Source organism: the organism of the source record quoted next, unplaced genomic scaffold (assembly GCF_019419815.1).
Source record: "Pyrus x bretschneideri cultivar Hongxiangsu unplaced genomic scaffold, Pyrus_bretschneideri_v1 Contig18, whole genome shotgun sequence".
In the NCBI taxonomy this organism is placed as follows: domain Eukaryota; kingdom Viridiplantae; phylum Streptophyta; class Magnoliopsida; order Rosales; family Rosaceae; genus Pyrus; species Pyrus x bretschneideri.
In genome coordinates, this window is record NW_025999479.1 from 7,447,431 (window position 1) to 7,465,369 (window position 17,939).

Consider the following 17,939-nt stretch of genomic DNA (forward strand, 5'->3'; position numbering starts at 1 on the left):
AAAGATCATCTCTGCAAAAAATCGATTAAAACTAAGGTCGTTTAGTCATCAAACTGCTTAAAAACAAATGAACGGAATTAGGAAAAACATTACGAACCGTCTATGTATTTGCTACAATAGATTGACTAAACGACCTTAGTTTTAATTTATTTTTTGTATAGATGATCTTTACAGTGTGATTCATAGTAGAACGGTTCTGATCATAAGCATAAAACTCTGTAATTAAAACACTTGGAATTTTGAGTAGAAGTTCCTACTCATCTTTGAGTAGCCAAGTATTGTTCATTTAGTTTTAGTATAAGCATTGTTGGGATTGAAAATAAAAAGAGACCTCTTATTTTAACTATTGTGAATACAATTTAAGGATTTTTTTTTCTTTTGGTAAAATAAAAGAAGTATAATACTATGTTTATATATATATATATATATATATATATATATATATATATTTAGAAAGGGTGAAAGAGTAAGGGTAGGCCTAGGCCTATGGTGGCACTATAGTGCCTCCAATCAAGATCTTTAATATTTCTCTCATCCAACAACTTAGAGCATATGGGTCGAGTGTATGCAAAATTTGGTCCAAACAACATGACAAAGAAAAAGTCTCTCACTTGTACAATACATGAAACATAATTTTTTTCAAAATTGCAATGAAGAATAACTAGCAAAATATCTTTAGGGCGCCGTAGCGCCCATGATTAAAAAACCGTCTCGCACACACATGTGAGTGCCTGTGAAGAGGCTAGTTTTCTTTATTCGGTGCAATTCTGGTATATTACCTATTGGAAGGTGCTATCCATACACTCATTTTTACCTCTCGCACACCCTTGTCAACTTACGGTCGTTGAATTGAATAAGATAATGAACATAAATTAATAGGACAAGGATTGTCTGCCCTCTCACTTCCGGTGCCCTTCTGTGCCCTCCTTTTTTGTGTGGTCATGGTTAAGCCACATCAATATTTTATATTTTTTTATAGAGATAACAAGACAAAAATGAATATTAATATAAAATGTTGACGTGGGTTAACCGTGACCACACAAACAGGAGGGCATGGGAAGGCACCGGAAGTGGGAAGGCAGACAATCCTTGTCCAAATTAATAAGGGTGTGTGGGAGAAAAAAAAATGTGTGAATAACACTACCCTACCTATTCCTTGAGTGGGCGTTTGTTGCGCCGGACTATCTCGGACTGGATTAGCTTCAAGGACTAAGCTGGACTGCCTTAGACTAGACTAAACTGAACTAACTTAGTGAAGCGTTTGGTGCAGTATTGGACTAAGAAGCTGGATAATAACAAAGTCTAATATTATATTATTTAATATATAAATTATTAATATTTTATTATGATCTTATCTTTTTCTTCATCTTTTCCTACCATTTCCGTCCCACTCTTTTCCTCTTCTCTCATCGTCCCACCCTCTGCCTCTTTTTTTCCACTTAGACCTCTCAATTCATGTCTCTTTCTCATTCCTGGTCAAACTCCTTATTGATTCCAGTGTCTATTTCTCTGTCCTCCCTCCCTTTCTAACTATGTGTTGTTCGAATGGAACCTCACGGCTCCAATTTTCCCGACGAGTTGCAGGTTTCCCGATGTGTTTTCCGGTCAACCCTCGTTAAATTGGATGAAGTTAGCACCGCCAAAAAATTCATCACCATCCCTAGACCGAGATCTTAGCTTTGAATGCTCGAATCTGTCATGGATTTGAAGAAGCCCAAACAGGCCGAGACTTCCAAGCCATTTTCCGGCCATATTCGACCACATTTTGGCCTCTATTCAGGTAAAATCGTAATCTTGTCACTCCCAGCGTCAATTTGGTATATTTTATATGAAAGTTGGTTGTGAAATGGATCTGAAAGGGAGTCGAAAAGTTAATGATTGATCTAGGTGACCGGAGATGACGAGGAGTCTGTCGGGAGTGGTTGTTGAGCATGACGAGGACGAGAAAGAGAGGATAGTCTTAGCTAGTCCCATGGTTATTGGGGGGTCTCGCTAAGACCTCTTAGTGAAGGGTTTTGTCCATGCTAGTCTCCTTTAGTCTCATTAAAGTTAGTCCCAGCATGGAACAAACACAGTATTGGACTAATAGCTAGTCCAGTCCAGTCCAGTCCAGTCCAACTTAGTGAGGGCAAACAAACGCCCCCTGAGGGTCTAGTGTTTAGCATTTCTTTAGGTTTACATAAATTCTTGAAAATTGTGCTAAGTTTCCATTGTTTTCTTTTTCAACGCATGCAATTTAACTCCTCGACACATATCTCTGTTGTTTTTATTGACTTTATCTTTCTTAGAAAAGCTTGCCATCAAAGTTCCCAGGGTATTAATTGTTGTGTTATACGTTTTGCATTACTCTTGCTTTTCCAAACTAGGTACCCTGACCTAGATTAATTGGATCTGTGATCCCTGACCTTATAAACAGCTCCTTCATAGGGCTCCACGTTTGTCAAAAATGTTGGCCTACAACTATAAATCCCCTCCCCTTCTTGGTGACAAAATTGACTCATCATTACACAGATAAGGCGAAAACGTAGTCAAGCTTTCGGTCTCGAATCTCGACCATGAATCGGAGATCGATCACATCTCAGGATCGTGTTGGATGAAAAATGATTTGTGATCATTTTAGAAGGTGACTTTGATGTTTGTTTTAGACTTTTCCTTCACTAGTAGCCAAAGCCCTGAACCTACTCTCACTAATATAGTACAAAAGTAACCAAATTAGGATCAATTTTTTAAAGATTGGCAAACAAAGGTTGATTTGAATTTTGAACACAGTTTTGTCACTCTAGCTAATTACTCCAGATTAAGTTGAGATTAGTAAACAATAATACATGATAATGATAGAGTAAGCATTGTGAAAAATCAAATCTCCTCTAGATGGCTAAGAGTTGGGGTTTAAAGAAAGACATAGTCAAAGACCGTATGTGCAAATTATATTATAACCAAAATTTGGATATTATTGCAGCCTTCATATTGATTTTTAATTTGTTATGAACAAGTTGGTTCTAATAGGAGTTGTGGGACCATGATTTTCTAGGACCGGAGTAAGACAAATTGAAGCGCACTTTACCTCAAAAGTCTAGTCATAGACTCAACAACCTCCATAACTGAACTGACTAAACGGATCAATGATGCCAGAATCAATGGGCGAAGTCCGTCAACTTCGCTGAGATAGACAATTCTTTTTCTGCAAGATTCAAGAACCTAATCCTGCAAGAAATCATTAGGTTCCTACAAGAAATCAAATAATTATAGGCTGAAATATTTGCCTCTAAAAACCACCAATAGGGGCAAATACATAGAAAAATCGTCCCTAATAACAAGGAGTGGCAGATTCGCCCCTAAAAAGGCCGTTGCTATTGTTATTAGATGCAAAAAATGTCAGATATCCACCCTTATTGTTTTTGTTGCCACGTTGGCAAGTTTTGTGAATACACATAATTACAGGCAAAAACATCCGCCCCTAATACTTTTGAATTAAATAAAAAAATAAATCGAGCAAATAAATACATCCGCTTCTAATACTTTCATTTCTATAAAAAATCCACATTATAATAAATGCATTAATCCCCCCAAACATCAATTATTGGTTTTGAATCATTCAAAATATTCAAACCCAACATGGTTCATCTTTATCTTTCCAGATCTCATAACAATTGGTTTTTTTTTTTTTAAATTTACGAGAAAAAAACATTTTCTTCCTTCAATCTTCTCCTTTCTTTTAGTCTTAAGCTTTGTAGACTAGATCTTTGAGTCCATCTTCTTATGTTGGAGGCTTGGAGCCGCACATGAGTCTATATAAAAACAAAAAAAGAAAACGTAATGAACAAAGCCAAATTACAAAGTACATTAATTTGTATGAACACATAGGAAAAATCAAACCTGAATTTCAATCAATTAAACATATAAGAAAACCGATAAACAAAGATTAACACAAGGCAATTACCTCTAAAATTGAAAGTTCTTGAGAATCTCTTTCTCACTATCAATCAAATGATATTTCTATTCCAATATATTCATAAATTTCTCTTCCACTCTAAGTTATTCAAAATCCCGTGAAGTGTACCTGCAAAACAATTCAAGATAGAAAAAGAACTTCGATCAAACCAAATAAAATGAGTTTTACCTTCTCTGTGACAAACCTTTCTTTCGGTCCTCCCGGAGTAGCAAGGGAGTATTAGACAACAAAAGATTACTAAGAATGAAAGAAAGAGAGGATGGATTGGGATCTGCACAAGAGAAAGAGAAGGGAACAATAATGAAGGAAAAATGGAAAACTGATGTTTTGTGCGGCATTTGAAGAAGGGAAAAGAGAAAAATGAGGGGAAGTGGGTTTGAATTGGAATTAGGGTTTAGCTAATTGATGTTTTTTCCTAGTAAATTATAATATCCTTTATTTTTATTTTTTGTAAACATTAATTTGAAATTAAACATATTCGCCTTAAATAGAAAAAAAAAAGAAAAGAAAAGTTTAAATAAATAAGTATAAACATCCGCCCCTAATGAAAGAAATAATTAAATTTAAATAATTATTAGTTGAATTATGGGCTAATTTGTTCGCCTCTAATAGCTAAATAAAGTAAAGGTAGTTTTTTCTGTCCCTAAAAGTTATAAAATTAATAGAGGCGAATTATTGTTTGACCCTGTTAAATTAACAAAGACAATTGCATGTTTTCATCCCTAATGAAAACTATTAGAGGCAAATTTTTATTTTCATATCTAATATAATGCCCCTAATACTTACTTTTCCTGTAGTATAGTCTTGGAGTCTTATAGTATAAGGATTAGTGTGCATCGGAAAAATATCTACTTCCTAGATATCCTCATGGATTCTTCTGATTTAGTACATATTCTACTATCCTAAAAGGTCATCTCCTAGACTGCAGGTATAAATACACCCTTATAGAGTTCATATTTGGTATCGTAATCTCTGCTCACTTATTTTCTTGCCCACTACTTGAGTCTTAATATTTACTAACTTGACCATCGGAGAATCTTTAACCGGTATACCCTCCGGGGGTCCTAGGCTTATTCATGATTGTGTGTTCTTTTACAGGTAAACAAATTCAATCATCTCTGTCATTCATTGTGGTGTGCGAATTTGATTCTAACAAGGGCTTTTTATTTGGACCCGTCAACACTCCATATTTTAGAGAAACCCCAAACTAATTATTTCGGTAATTAATCTATCGAATTTATTATGTTGGGGTTGAATTTTTTTTACTGACAACTTTGTCCTTTTAGAGAAATAAGGAAAACCATTATAAAAATCTTGATTAAACGCATTATTGATCAAATTTTACATTTCAAAATTTGAAAGCTTGCAATTGCTGCCACAAAAACTTGTACCTTAGGAAACTTGTTGGTCTGTTGTTGAGGTAGAATAAAACGTCTCTTAAACCAAACAAAACAAAAATCCGGACAATCATCAACACATTAACAGTTAGGGCTAGTCAATTGAAACCTTATCAATAGGTAAGCAACCCTATGTACATAACATCCACGATAGGTATCAAAACTTATATACCGCATTATCTATAGATTTGATATCAAACCCATCCACATTACCTACACATTCGGTACCAAACTCATCCACATTGTCTACTCATTCGGTTTCAAACTCTTCCACATTACTTGCGTACCAAACCCATTCACATTATATAAGACTGAAATATAATAATTTTAAAGCTAAAAATCATTGTGTCCCACATAAATAATATTAAATTAAAAAAATTATGGTTGACAAAATAAAACAAAATTATAGAGGGTAAAATAGGCTTGAAAAAAAATGACAAATGAGAACTCTAGCACTTAATTGATAGTCAAAGGATGTGTAGGTTTGTTCCTATAATATTCTGATATCAACTTTCTATGATTATAATAACTGTACAAGACTAATATCATTATTCAAAATTAAGTAGTGCTATACTTGTCAAAATAATACTAATATTATTGACATCTAATCATTGATATAGAATTATTTCATTTATTTGTATTTGGTTCTACATTGAACATGTTTTGTTCTAAATAACGATTAAATTTATGGTCATGTAATTTGCTACATCATTTGGTAGCTAAAGTCTGAATGAATTTTGATGGGTTTAGTTACTAGTGAGAAAAAAGGTTTTTGAAATATTCAGGAGGAATTTTCCAGGTCACCTAAAATTTGGATATTAGGTTTGGTTCCGATTGAGTGATTTATACACCCTCTACTAATGATGAAATAATGCTAAAAGAAAAAAAGTAATATGAAAGAAGAAGAAATGATGATAAAGCATTCAATAAGCTTATCCAATCCAAACTTAGGGTGTGACTACAATACTACGGGACTATAAATATACCAAGACAATATTGATGATTATGATTGTGATAAGGTATAATATAAGTTGTATTGAACAGAAACAAAAATTAAATATAAAAAGGAAAACGAATTGGGCCTGATGTTGTTTCACTTAACATATTGACACAATGTCATCCTGTCCATTATTTCATATACAGCCAACTTAACAATTTGGATTATTGAAGTTACAAACCTCGCTGTAAGAGTTGAATCTCACCTATTTTCAACTTCTTTTTTTCCCTTCTTTCCCTCTCTCTTTTCTTTTTTTTTTCTTCCCATTTTTTGTCCCAAAAAAGAAACAGATGAACTGAAGCTGAATTTGGTCCACATTTAGTTTAACCTGCTTCCTTTTATAACCCCCTTTTTTTTTCCTCAATTTAAAATACCGCAATCACGACGAATATTGCCATTATGGCCGGTCTTGATTCCGACCCGACCCAGCTTGGTCATGGCGTTAATAAAGGCCTGGTTAAAAGCCGTCTTATCTTTGGCCCATGTTCTTACCGTGGGCTGGGACCTGCTGTCCGTAAAAAGGACCTGGTCCGAGGTAAATAACCCCTTCCCTTCTATAAGATTCTCAAAGTATGCATTGTCAAACTCCCTGGGCGTGGTTGGGTCCATGTTGATGGCTATGTCGGGGTCCACATTTTTGGGACACATTTGTTGGAGCTGCGTTGCATACGTTTTGTTCAGCGTGGGGTCCACTGGATTACTGTAAATCCGATTTGAGAACTGGTTGCAATGAGAGAACCCTAGGGTGTGTGCTCCTGCAGATTAAACAGAGTTATTAGTGTAGTGCCTTTAATTAGTGCATGTCAAGGAATCATAATGCTGCATATTATAGCATATCAATGTGTAAATCATGCAATAATTAAAATTTGTAACTCGTGGAATATTCTCGTATTGATGTATAATGTAAATACAGCTATACACTTTACTTATGCAAGAATTTACATAATCGATTGTTTTCAACAATGTTTGATGGAGAATTAATTGATGAAGTACTCGTTCAAGAATCACAAAATATGATTCTCTAATATCAATGAGAAATGCTAAGGAGACTCTCAAAGTGTGGCTCTTTATGAATTTTCTGTCACATCACAGTTTAACATTAATTTTTTGTTAACATTATAAAACATTTTGCTATAAACATGATATAGAGTCCATGGAGAATCTCGCTTTTGAGAGAGTCTTCTTAGCATTTCTCAATATCATTTTAATACGCACTAACTATTTCAATTATCTATCTTTTGGGGTTGAAAACAATGTTTCTTGAAAGAATTTTTTTTTAAAGCACTTTTAATTATCTAAAAACTCGCAATCAAGCCTTAAATATTGCAAATATTGTGTATGTTTAGAAAAGGCTAATTGAGGACGGTAGTTTAAAAGCATGCGGGTGACTGTTAGCTATCGAAGTAAGTAGATGACTATCGCTAGCATAGGTCTTGGGTTTTAATGTATGATGTGTCCCATTGACGAGAAAATAGCACATAGTCTTACCTGAAAGAGCAACCATGTCAGCCTGGGACAACCCATTGGAAGCAAACATGGAAGTGAGCTGGTTCAAATTGAATGTTGGCTTGGGCAGCTTCCCATCTACACTTGTAGAAGTTGAGGTTAGTCCATCCAATCTTCCCAACTCAACCGAATATGAAGGTCCACCAACCTGCACTTAATTAACACAATTAATTGTAATTAACCTTACCCTAAAAAGATTGTAATAACTTCAAATGCGTCAACTCAATTATCACAACTACTCACAAATGCATGGCACAACAGTAATAGAGTAATGCTCTTTATATTGTCAGACTTTGAATATGAACTATACGTTTCCGATATTAGAAAGCAGAAAATCTAATTCAAACAAAGTCCTAGTGATGAACGGATTACCAAACCAATAACATCTCTGGTGGCCAAGGCAAGAATATCAGCGCATGAAACTTTGTTTTTGCATTGAGGAACTGCATCAACGGCTGCTTTGGCTTTGATCACCGTATCAAACCCATCTCCGGCTAATGATAGATTATCAGAATGGTCCTTTTCTGCCTTGTTGTTTGCAGTGGAAGCAACTATAACGGAAGCATCACATCCCTACCATTTATTTCACAACACAACAAAAGAAAACTCAGATTTTGATCGAAATTTCGAAACCCATGTTGAAAACTTGTTAATCTCTCGACTTTAGGGTTTAGATAGCGTTTAAGTGATTGCCTGGACAAAGCAATCGTGGAAAAAGAGACGGAGTGTTGCCGGAACAGTGACGAATGTTTGCTGGAATTTATTAGTGACAGCATTTTTTACAATTTTTTCTACGTCGGGGCAGATGTTGGCATAGTAATTTGTTTTGAGCTGCGCCGATGTGGGACAAAGAAGTAGACACAAACTGAGGTGAAGTGACCAAACTAGTAAAAGATTGAAGCGACCCATGCGACCAAACATTTGATTTTTTCAGAACACAGATAGGAATAGAGAGAAGAAGAAGACTGAGATTTTGATTGCCAAGGGTGGAGGAATATATAAAAAGAAGAGGGCGCATGAGTCATGACATATGCGCCAGTTGGATTAAAGAAAGCATTCATTTGAATGGGACTAGGATTCTCTCCTAATTTAAGGATGAGGATTCTTATGATCAAGATATATGGATCGTTGGATAAAAATTTAACGATTATAATTATTATAATTTTAAAGGGACTTTTTATTTGTAACTGTTGGATAAAAATTCAACAGTCTACATCGCTTAATCATGAAAATCCTCATCTTTAGATTAGGAGAGGATCCTATCCATTTGAATGTAGACTATGTCTAGTGTGTTCGAAAGAGACATTGATTTGACTATGTCAAAATTTTCAATTGCCGCCCTAATTTGTCTAGGTCTTACTGCTCTGCAACTTTACCGAAGTTTGGGTTTGTTTTAAAATAATAAGATATATTGATTTTTGTCTAAACACGTAGTAACCGTAATATAAAAATGATTATAGAAAATATGAACACGTGGTCCAAATAAGGACAAAAAGTATTGACAAAAAAAAAAAAAAAAGAATAAAAACCAATAGGATCCTTTCCGGATTTTGTGAGGATTTTGGTATTCGTAAATTATGTCTATTTATCGTATATTATGCGATTAGGTTTTTTAGGTACTGTTTGTATTTAATTTAAAATAAAAATATTTAAAATAATTTTTGATCGTATGATATACAATGAACGGATATGATTCATGGATTCTTGAAATCCTCATGAAGAGGATCCAGCGATGATCTAGATTCAGATAAAAAGTGGGTTTGGAGTGCTAAATTAGAACAACTAGATCTCAAAACTGCACGTTAAGGTTCCTGTGGGCTAGCTGTGTGGCTTGCTGTATCAGGAGTAGAATCCTCTTCCTTTTTATTTCTATGTCATTTCCTTTCCTCCTCTTACATTTTGTTTTTTTATCGTATTATCTCTATAAAAAATTAATATAAGATATTGACATAACTTAATCGTAACCGTTCAAGTAAGAGAGAGGAAATGAGAGAGAACCTCTATACCACAATATTATATTAGACCAGCCACTTGGCATAGATCCGGTGTTGAAATACATGAGGCATGACAGTAGGGTTTGTAGTTCGTTATGTATAATTAAAGATTTTTTTGTTTGTTTAGATTTATTAAATGCCAGGAGGATCCTTTCTCGATTTTTTTTGTAAGGATTCTGAGAATTCTCAAATCGTGTTCGTTTATCGTATATCGTGCGGTCAGTTTTCGTCAAGTACTATTCATATTTAATTTAAAATAAAAATATTTAAAATGATTTTTGACCACACTATGTATGATGAACGGATATGATTTAAGGATCCTCAGGATTCTCACAAAGAGATCAGGAGAGGATCCTCATTCTATAAAATGAGCTTAATTTGACAGATTAGCAACTAAGTATTGTCTTTATGATTAAGAAGATGGACCATGCTAAAAATTTATACTTGGTTAATTGAGACTATTGAGGAAATGGACCGGGGACTTTAGATAAGTACTAACTAAATTGCTAACTGTCTTGCCAAACTTTTTCTAGGTAACTAATAAAACAAATGAAATTATGCATTATTTATCGACTGTAGACAGTGATAATGTCTATGCCTAGTGGGAAGGGTTTTATTGACTTTGTCATTAGTTTATACGTGAGGTGTTAAGAATGAATCTTATGTTGATAGGAAAAGGGATATGTGTATTCTTATAAGTAATTGAGTTATTTCCTATATTGCTAATTGATTTTATGGTAGAATCTTAACTTTCTTTATAGTTGATTATAATAATAAAATGTAAATGATATGTATTGGTGAATGGGTGGTGCTATTCACACACCCATTTTTACCTCCTACATAATCTTTGTTAATTTTTGTTATTTGGTCTTCCTCAATTCATTTAATCCGACGATCATAAATTTAGAGGGATGTGTGGATAGCACCATCCTAAGTGAACATATATATACATATATATATATATATAAATATATATATGAGATTGGATCAAGGGACAAACATTTTTACAAATATTTTTACAGTTCTTTGTAGCCTTTAGATTTGATAACATTCAAGGGTTCTAATTTATTCATTAAATGACATAGATACTTATGTGAATTTTAAATAATATTAAAGATAAAGTTAAAAATTAAAAAAAAATCTGAAAAATTAAAAAATGAAGATAAGTTAAAATATTTAATTAGACTTTGAAAACCTATAATATTCAGATCAAGATTTGGATTCACACTCTTGCACGTGGTCGTGAAAACAAGTAAATAAACTTTGAAAACCTTAGCTGTAATCGTGAAAACAAGAGAGGATCGAGAGGTCTACAACCTCCACTTTTGAAGCCTAATAAAAAAACAAAAACCATGAAACCTCTTATTTGCAGATGAGGTCTCCAATGCCTTGGATGAAATCTCTTCTTCATTTTATAAAAAATAAATCCTAACAATAACGAAAGAACATAATTTGTAAATAAAAAAAACATGATTCCAGGTATATAGGACTGATACCCAGCGTAACCCTTGATTGTAGGTGACTACTCTTTTTCTTCCATGGAGCTTCTATCGTATTTATCATCTGGTTTTCGAATTGTTCTGGTAAAAAAAAAACATGTTTTAACTTATCTTCCTTTTCAAAGTCTAATAAAATGTCTTCATTTTCTAATTTTCCAGATTTTTTTTTTCAGTTTTAACTTTATCTTTAATAGTAGTTAAAATGCACATAAACATTCATGTCTTTTAATGAATAAATAAGAACCGTTGGATGTTATCAAATCTAAAGGCTACAAAGAAGTGTAAAAATATTTGTCCCTTGATATCCTATCCCTATATATGTGTGTGTGTATGTGTGTCTATATATATATATATATATATATATATATATATAAGCTAGAATCTCATTCTAACTGAGGATTCTTGTGGTTTCGAAAGATCTAGCTAGCTACAAAGAGCTTTCACCTCTTTTCTATCCCACTCTTTGGTCTTAGAATGCTGGTTCTAAGAACGAGTGATATTGTTCTTCTACTTTATTGTCTAACTTGAAAGTGGACCGCTAATTTGGTCCACTTCATCTTTTCAGAAATTGAATGGATTCAGTCTTCTACAATCGATGTCAAAATTAAAAAGAAAAAAGAAGAGTTCTTTATTTTATCACTTAGGAGTCTCACAAGATGAATCTCATGCATGATTTTGAATGAGAAAGAAGTAAGGAATTCTCTTTTCGATTTTGACTCTCTCACTCTAGTTATTGTTTTTCTTTTTGTTACTTTATAAGTAGCTACTTCAACCTAAAAAGCTTGAATTTTTTATATTCTTTTTATTTCTCATCGAACAAATGACATTTTCTCCTAGAAACCTCAATGCAAGAATCAAAGCTCCCAACCGCTAAAAATATCCCTTAAAATATAAGAAGCATTGATTTGAAATTATTAAACAATTATCTCTTCTATTTAATTATTGAATTTTGCTGTATGGCCTTGGAAATAATTGAACATAGAAGTAAAGGTTTGAGATGGTCCAAGAGAATATTATTATCTTTATCTTTATTCTTTATCTGTATATATAAAGCCAATAGACCCTTTTTGGGGTCACGACTTCACAAAAAAATTTTGAACAAAAATGCCCCCTACACAAAAATGTTTAAAAGCAACCCAAAATAATGCATCAAACAATATTGAATTTTGGGGTCACAGCTTCACCAAAAAGTTTTGGACAAAAATGCCCCCCAAACAAAAAAATTCAAAAGCAACTCAAAATAATGTAGGGATATTTTTGTCATATTAAACAGTGTTTTTTTATAATTAAATTTTTTTGTACAGTCTTTTTTTATTTTTTATTTTATTTTTTATTTTTTATTTTTATAATTAGTATCTCATAATAGGCTAGCAATAATGTGATTCAGTCAGTTGTTTATTAAATATTATTTTATCTATTTTTAAACACATTCATAACATCTTAATAGGCGCATAGTGTTGGTTATTAAAAAAAAAAAAAGAAATAAATAAATAAAAAAAAAGTCTTTCAAACATGCATAACAATGTAATTCAATTAGTTGTCAAATGATTGTATTTTTTTTTTGAACAAATGATATTATCTACACTAAGGGGGCGGGGGTGAGTTTAGCCTCACAATTGGCTAGTAATAATATGATTCAATCAATTATTTATTAAATATTATTTTCTCTATTTTTAATGTAAATTCAATAGAATGTAGATGGAAATCGAAGAACCGATTTTATTATGTGGATCCAACTGCTTTGATTGATTTATGAGGGGTTTCTTCTAACATGGTCTAATATTATTCATTTAGTCCAGATATTTGACTTTCTTTTTGTCACAAAAAAAAATATTGAAGTAATTTACATATATAAATATATTTAAAATGTGTAAATCACGCGTAACACGTCATGATTCAAAAAATACCTTTTACACCCGCTTAAGGCTATTGTAGTTGTTGATCAAGGACTGGATATGATTAGGGATATGGGATATCATTCATGCACGTAACTTATATATGTTATATACTATAGCCATCATATTTCTCATAATGTGTCAATGCCAGCTGTTAGTTTCCTCGTCACGTTCTTGTCTGACCTAGGGCAGATTGTTACTCGGGTTTGAACAGTCTTTGTCTTCTTCCTCTAAATTAAAGGGAAAATTGAAATGATTGGGGCCTGGAAGCATACCAAAACCGGATAATACTTGGATTTCTTTTTGGGATAAGCTCATTTCACCATTTATAAATAATGTATTTTTATTGTATTATTTTTATAATTAGAATTGTTCAATCTTTTAATCTTCATTTAAAGATCATTTCCACAAAAATTATTCGAATTGAAGACCGTTTTAATCATCCAAATGTATTAAACAATTCAACAATGTATATTCTAATTAGTAGCATATTCATAACGAAATGTTAATTCAAACGTATCAAATCTCTCTAAAAGTTTAAAGTAACGGTGTCGTCAACTTACATAACGTATATTAGTGAGATATTATATATTGTTTTATATATATGAGGGTACAGCTGCATGTAGCTGCTACGAACATGCTCTTACATGCTTGTGGTCTGGATTTCAGGAATCAAAATCAGAAACTTCTGCACCTTTAAGGGTCGGGATTGATCCTTCATTCTTGGCATGTAAGTGCCTGCCTAGTTGGACACATAAGTCTTATGAAATACTATTGCATAATTTTCACCAACTTTTCAAGTCTCCAAGTAACTCAGGCCATATCAATGGAGAGGTCTAAATTTTTAAAAATTTAAGAATTTAGGATTTCCACTTAAAAACTTCTTCCAACCTCAAACCCAAACCAAACTTACACTATTTTCTCTAGTCCAATAGCTTAAATTGTCACGATTTGAATTTGATCTTTTTTAGTTAATTACTTTGTTTCCTTTGCATTGAATTCAACGAATGAAATCAAACATGCATAATTGATGAGTCAATTTATATAATATATTTAACCATTTTCTTAGTATATTTTGATTAATATTTTGGAAGAATTTTGATACTTTGAATTGTATTTTCAAAATAGGACTTTCGACTTTCTCTAGAGCAAAACATAATCAAATGGACGAATTTTGGAGTAATTCCAGTTGAAGGACGTTCATGAGTCACTTGGCTTGATCGTATCAAAATATCATATTTTTCCACCAATTGGTTATTTTCTAGCGATAAAATAAATGAGCAATGCGCGGTGCTGGAATAGTGACATTTGGGGATTGACTTGCGTTTTTGGAGTCCAAGATGACTTCGGATGGGTTCGTGGCCTTTTGGAGATGTGTTCAGAACGTCCCGATCTTCAAAACAAGCTATCATGGGCCAGATTTGGAGGATATTGAGACTAAAACGTGGCTGGACAAGTACTTGGCAGATTCTCCTAGCTTAATTAGGATTTTATTTTCTAAGATATTTTATTATTATTCTTAATTTCCTAGTTGGAATAAAGGACCTGGTTTTTAGGGTTTGTGCAATGGATAGCAACATATATTGCTTTGCCGTCCACAGTTTTTCTTGATGCTTCATTTTATGCAACTTTGGAGACAAAGAGAATTGCTAGGGTTCTTGGAGATTTTCTACTTTAAGGTGTTTTCAATCCTTTTCTTAATAATATTTTCTATGATTTTAATTATGAATATGCGTTACTAATTCCTTTTGCTAGGGCTAAGCCTTGAGCCTTAGCATGAATATGTAATTTTTATTTAATTGCTTATGATTGATTGCTTTCATACTTTGAATTATTAATCACCGTGATTAAAACTATCTAATTGTCGTAATGTTTGATCACTATTAGGATCTTTAGAAAAGTAATTTAATGCAATTTTGGTCAGAAGGTTCCCTGAAATTGACATTGGCTTCATGTCGTTAATAATTGTAATTTCACTTAAGATGAACACCAAGTCTTAAGGGTTGCAGGGATTTTCAAAGGGTTTTCATAAAGCATAATGAGTCTCTCATGTTTAGATTCGATCCGAACGTCCGGACGGATTGCATGTTAGATATACATTCTATGTTGGAGGTTCCAAGTAGAATATAAATTAGGAAAACCTAACCTTCAAAGTGGCATGTGTAGATCATAAGTAATTGGTAAAAGTTCATAGGATTGCTAGGTGATGGCGGAACCCTAGTGTTTTCTTAATTTGATTTCTCCAAAACTTTTCCTTTTCTTTCAGCTTTAATATTGCAGATTGTTTTATTTTTATTAATTAAATTCGTTTTATTAAATTAGGTCATAAAAATCAATTATCTTAAATATCTATTTTACAATAATTAGTTAGAATTTGGTTTGTTTCGAATAATTTAATAATCCCTATAGAGAACGACCTTGTGATAATTGTTTATACTATAATAACCTTGTCATTCTTGCAAGTAATATAGGAGTTTTTAACCCTTTTGCGTGTGTAGTAAAATCCCTATCAGTAATCAAGGCCAACTATAAAATACATGATCCAAGGGCAGAACTTAAATTCAATAGTTAAAATAATGAAAAGTTATCATTTAACTCAGATTCTACCTCAAACAAATATTTTGGTGTTTGTAGGAATTAGAAAGACGTTTTTGAAGTGTTGTTTGTGTAATGTGTTGAAATGGGTTGTGTGACTTTACACTGTCTCAAAATTTAAATATTCTTATGTTAAAATGAACGTAAAATAACTTAAGATAACCTAAAAATATTATTTAAAAAAAAGCTCCCACCTCTACGTGATCTCCTAGTATTTTTCTAAACAATGTGCAAAGAATAGGAATTTGTAACCTTTAGTAGTAGAACCAACGTAAGATTTTGAACTACCGAATCTCTTTTATCTTGGGAATTATATTATGGGTAATACATACATTCTCTTTTAGGGATGAACTCATTTCTCCACTTACAAATAACGTATATTTACGGTAGAAACTTTATAATTTGAACTGCTCAAGATTATTTCTACAAAAATTCATTAGAACTTGACATTATTTAGTAATTAAATGTATCAAATAAACGACCAGTTCATCATTAATATTATTTGGTACTTACACCGTTGATTTATTTGATACATTTGGATGACTAAACGATCTTCTATTCGAATCATTTTTTGAAGAAATGATCTTCAAATGAAGACTAAAACATTTGAACGATTTTGATTATATGAAATTTCTACAATAAAAATATGTTATTTGTAAGTGCAAAAATGAGTCTATCCCTTAGGAATGTAAGTATTTCATTATATTATTCCATGCTATTTTCTGTTAGATATGACTTATAGGGAAATCATTAGTATTAATAAATTATTGGACTTTATCATGTATTATATATCTTGTTTTAAAAGCCAAAGAAAATTGTCATGAGAATTGTCTACATTGACTATACACAATGGCGGATCCAGGATTTTAACTTAGGAGAGGCCAAATGTCTCAATCTGAAATACTCTCCTGATCTTATAAAAATTACTCTGTCATGTGGTAAGCAACCAACCACCGTCCTTTAGATCCAATACGCTATTGTCCTCATTATCTTCTTCATTAAACCAAACCCCAAGCCTCTCTGACTTTCTTCCTCTCTCCCTCCACTGATCCCAGACCAGAGTCCTCCTCAAAACTCCCAAGCAACGGATTGCTTGAACTCGATAAGAGTCACCAACCTCAAATCAAACCTAATGAAAAAATTAAAGTAAAAACATCGACTTGGGGCCTTGAGCGTACATGAAAACTTTGAAAATCATAAATGTAACACTAAATTTTTATGTGTGAAAAAAAAAAATTGTCAGGATGAGCTTGGAACTATTCTAGTCCCTTCTTTTTGAGAGTAAATAACATCTAGAAAGTAGTTATGAGAGACCCAATCGCCACAGAGAAACCAACATCTCTTATCTTTACATCTTGTCTCTAAAACGAAATCGATCTTGTATATTCTGCCTTAAACAATGAAAGGATGAGGGAAAACCGATGATTTGAGTTTGATGGGCATAGCCGCCCTGGTTGCCACACTCCACAGAAATGGACGACGTTGGTGTTCTACTTCACCGAACAAAACTTTTATTTGAATTTCTAGCTGGGGAATTGCGTCCATATTGTGGCTTCAGTAATATGGTATGATTTTTTATTTTTTTTGTCGAAAGCATGAATCAATTACTTTAAACCCAAAATAAATTCATTTCAGTGATTGAAAGACAATGGTAGTGCCGTCCATGCACTACAAGAAAAATGGGCTAAGAACACAATTTATTTGTGTCATTTTCATTATCATTGAGCACAAATAGAAAAGTGTATTTGTGCCGAAACAAAGGGCACCAAAATTAGAAAAGTGTACTTGTGCCTACTAAAGTTTGGCCAACGTTTGCTGTCCCCAAATTTCATGTCTCTTTTGTGTTTTTTTCCTAATTTTTTGACACATGACATGTTAACTTTACTCCAAACTAACACTGTTAACTTTACTATATATCACTTTTCATATAATAAGCGAAGTTGGGGCTTCCAGCTTTCAATCAGGGAAAGAGAAGAGAAAGCATGAAATTAAAAGTTGGGTTGATCTGGGTGTGGGTCTGGTGGTTGCCATTGCTCACCACCGATGAAGCATCGATTTAATATCCTCCTTGAATCCCAAATATCAAACTTTGATAGAATATTTG

The 17,939-nt window shown here is 32.9% G+C and overlaps 1 protein-coding gene and 1 long non-coding RNA gene across 2 annotated transcripts; both read right to left on the reverse strand.

Annotated features, from left to right (window-relative positions):
* Positions 1-3,497: 3,497 nt before the first annotated feature.
* LOC108868743 lies at positions 3,498-4,469 on the reverse strand. The gene is made up of 2 exons (XR_001954970.2): positions 3,941-4,469; positions 3,498-3,788 (listed from the first exon to the last, which is right to left on the reverse strand). It is a non-coding gene; the product is annotated as an uncharacterized LOC108868743 (long non-coding RNA).
* Positions 4,470-6,402: 1,933 nt separating this feature from the next.
* Positions 6,403-8,799, reverse strand: LOC103936355 (peroxidase 50-like). Its single transcript, XM_018644771.2, has 4 exons — positions 8,546-8,799; positions 8,225-8,425; positions 7,835-8,000; positions 6,403-7,101 (listed from the first exon to the last, which is right to left on the reverse strand). Exons 1-4 carry the CDS (start codon positions 8,771-8,773, stop codon positions 6,707-6,709), a joined length of 990 nt encoding a protein of 329 aa, XP_018500287.2. The 5' UTR covers positions 8,774-8,799; the 3' UTR covers positions 6,403-6,706.
* Positions 8,800-17,939: the final 9,140 nt, after the last annotated feature.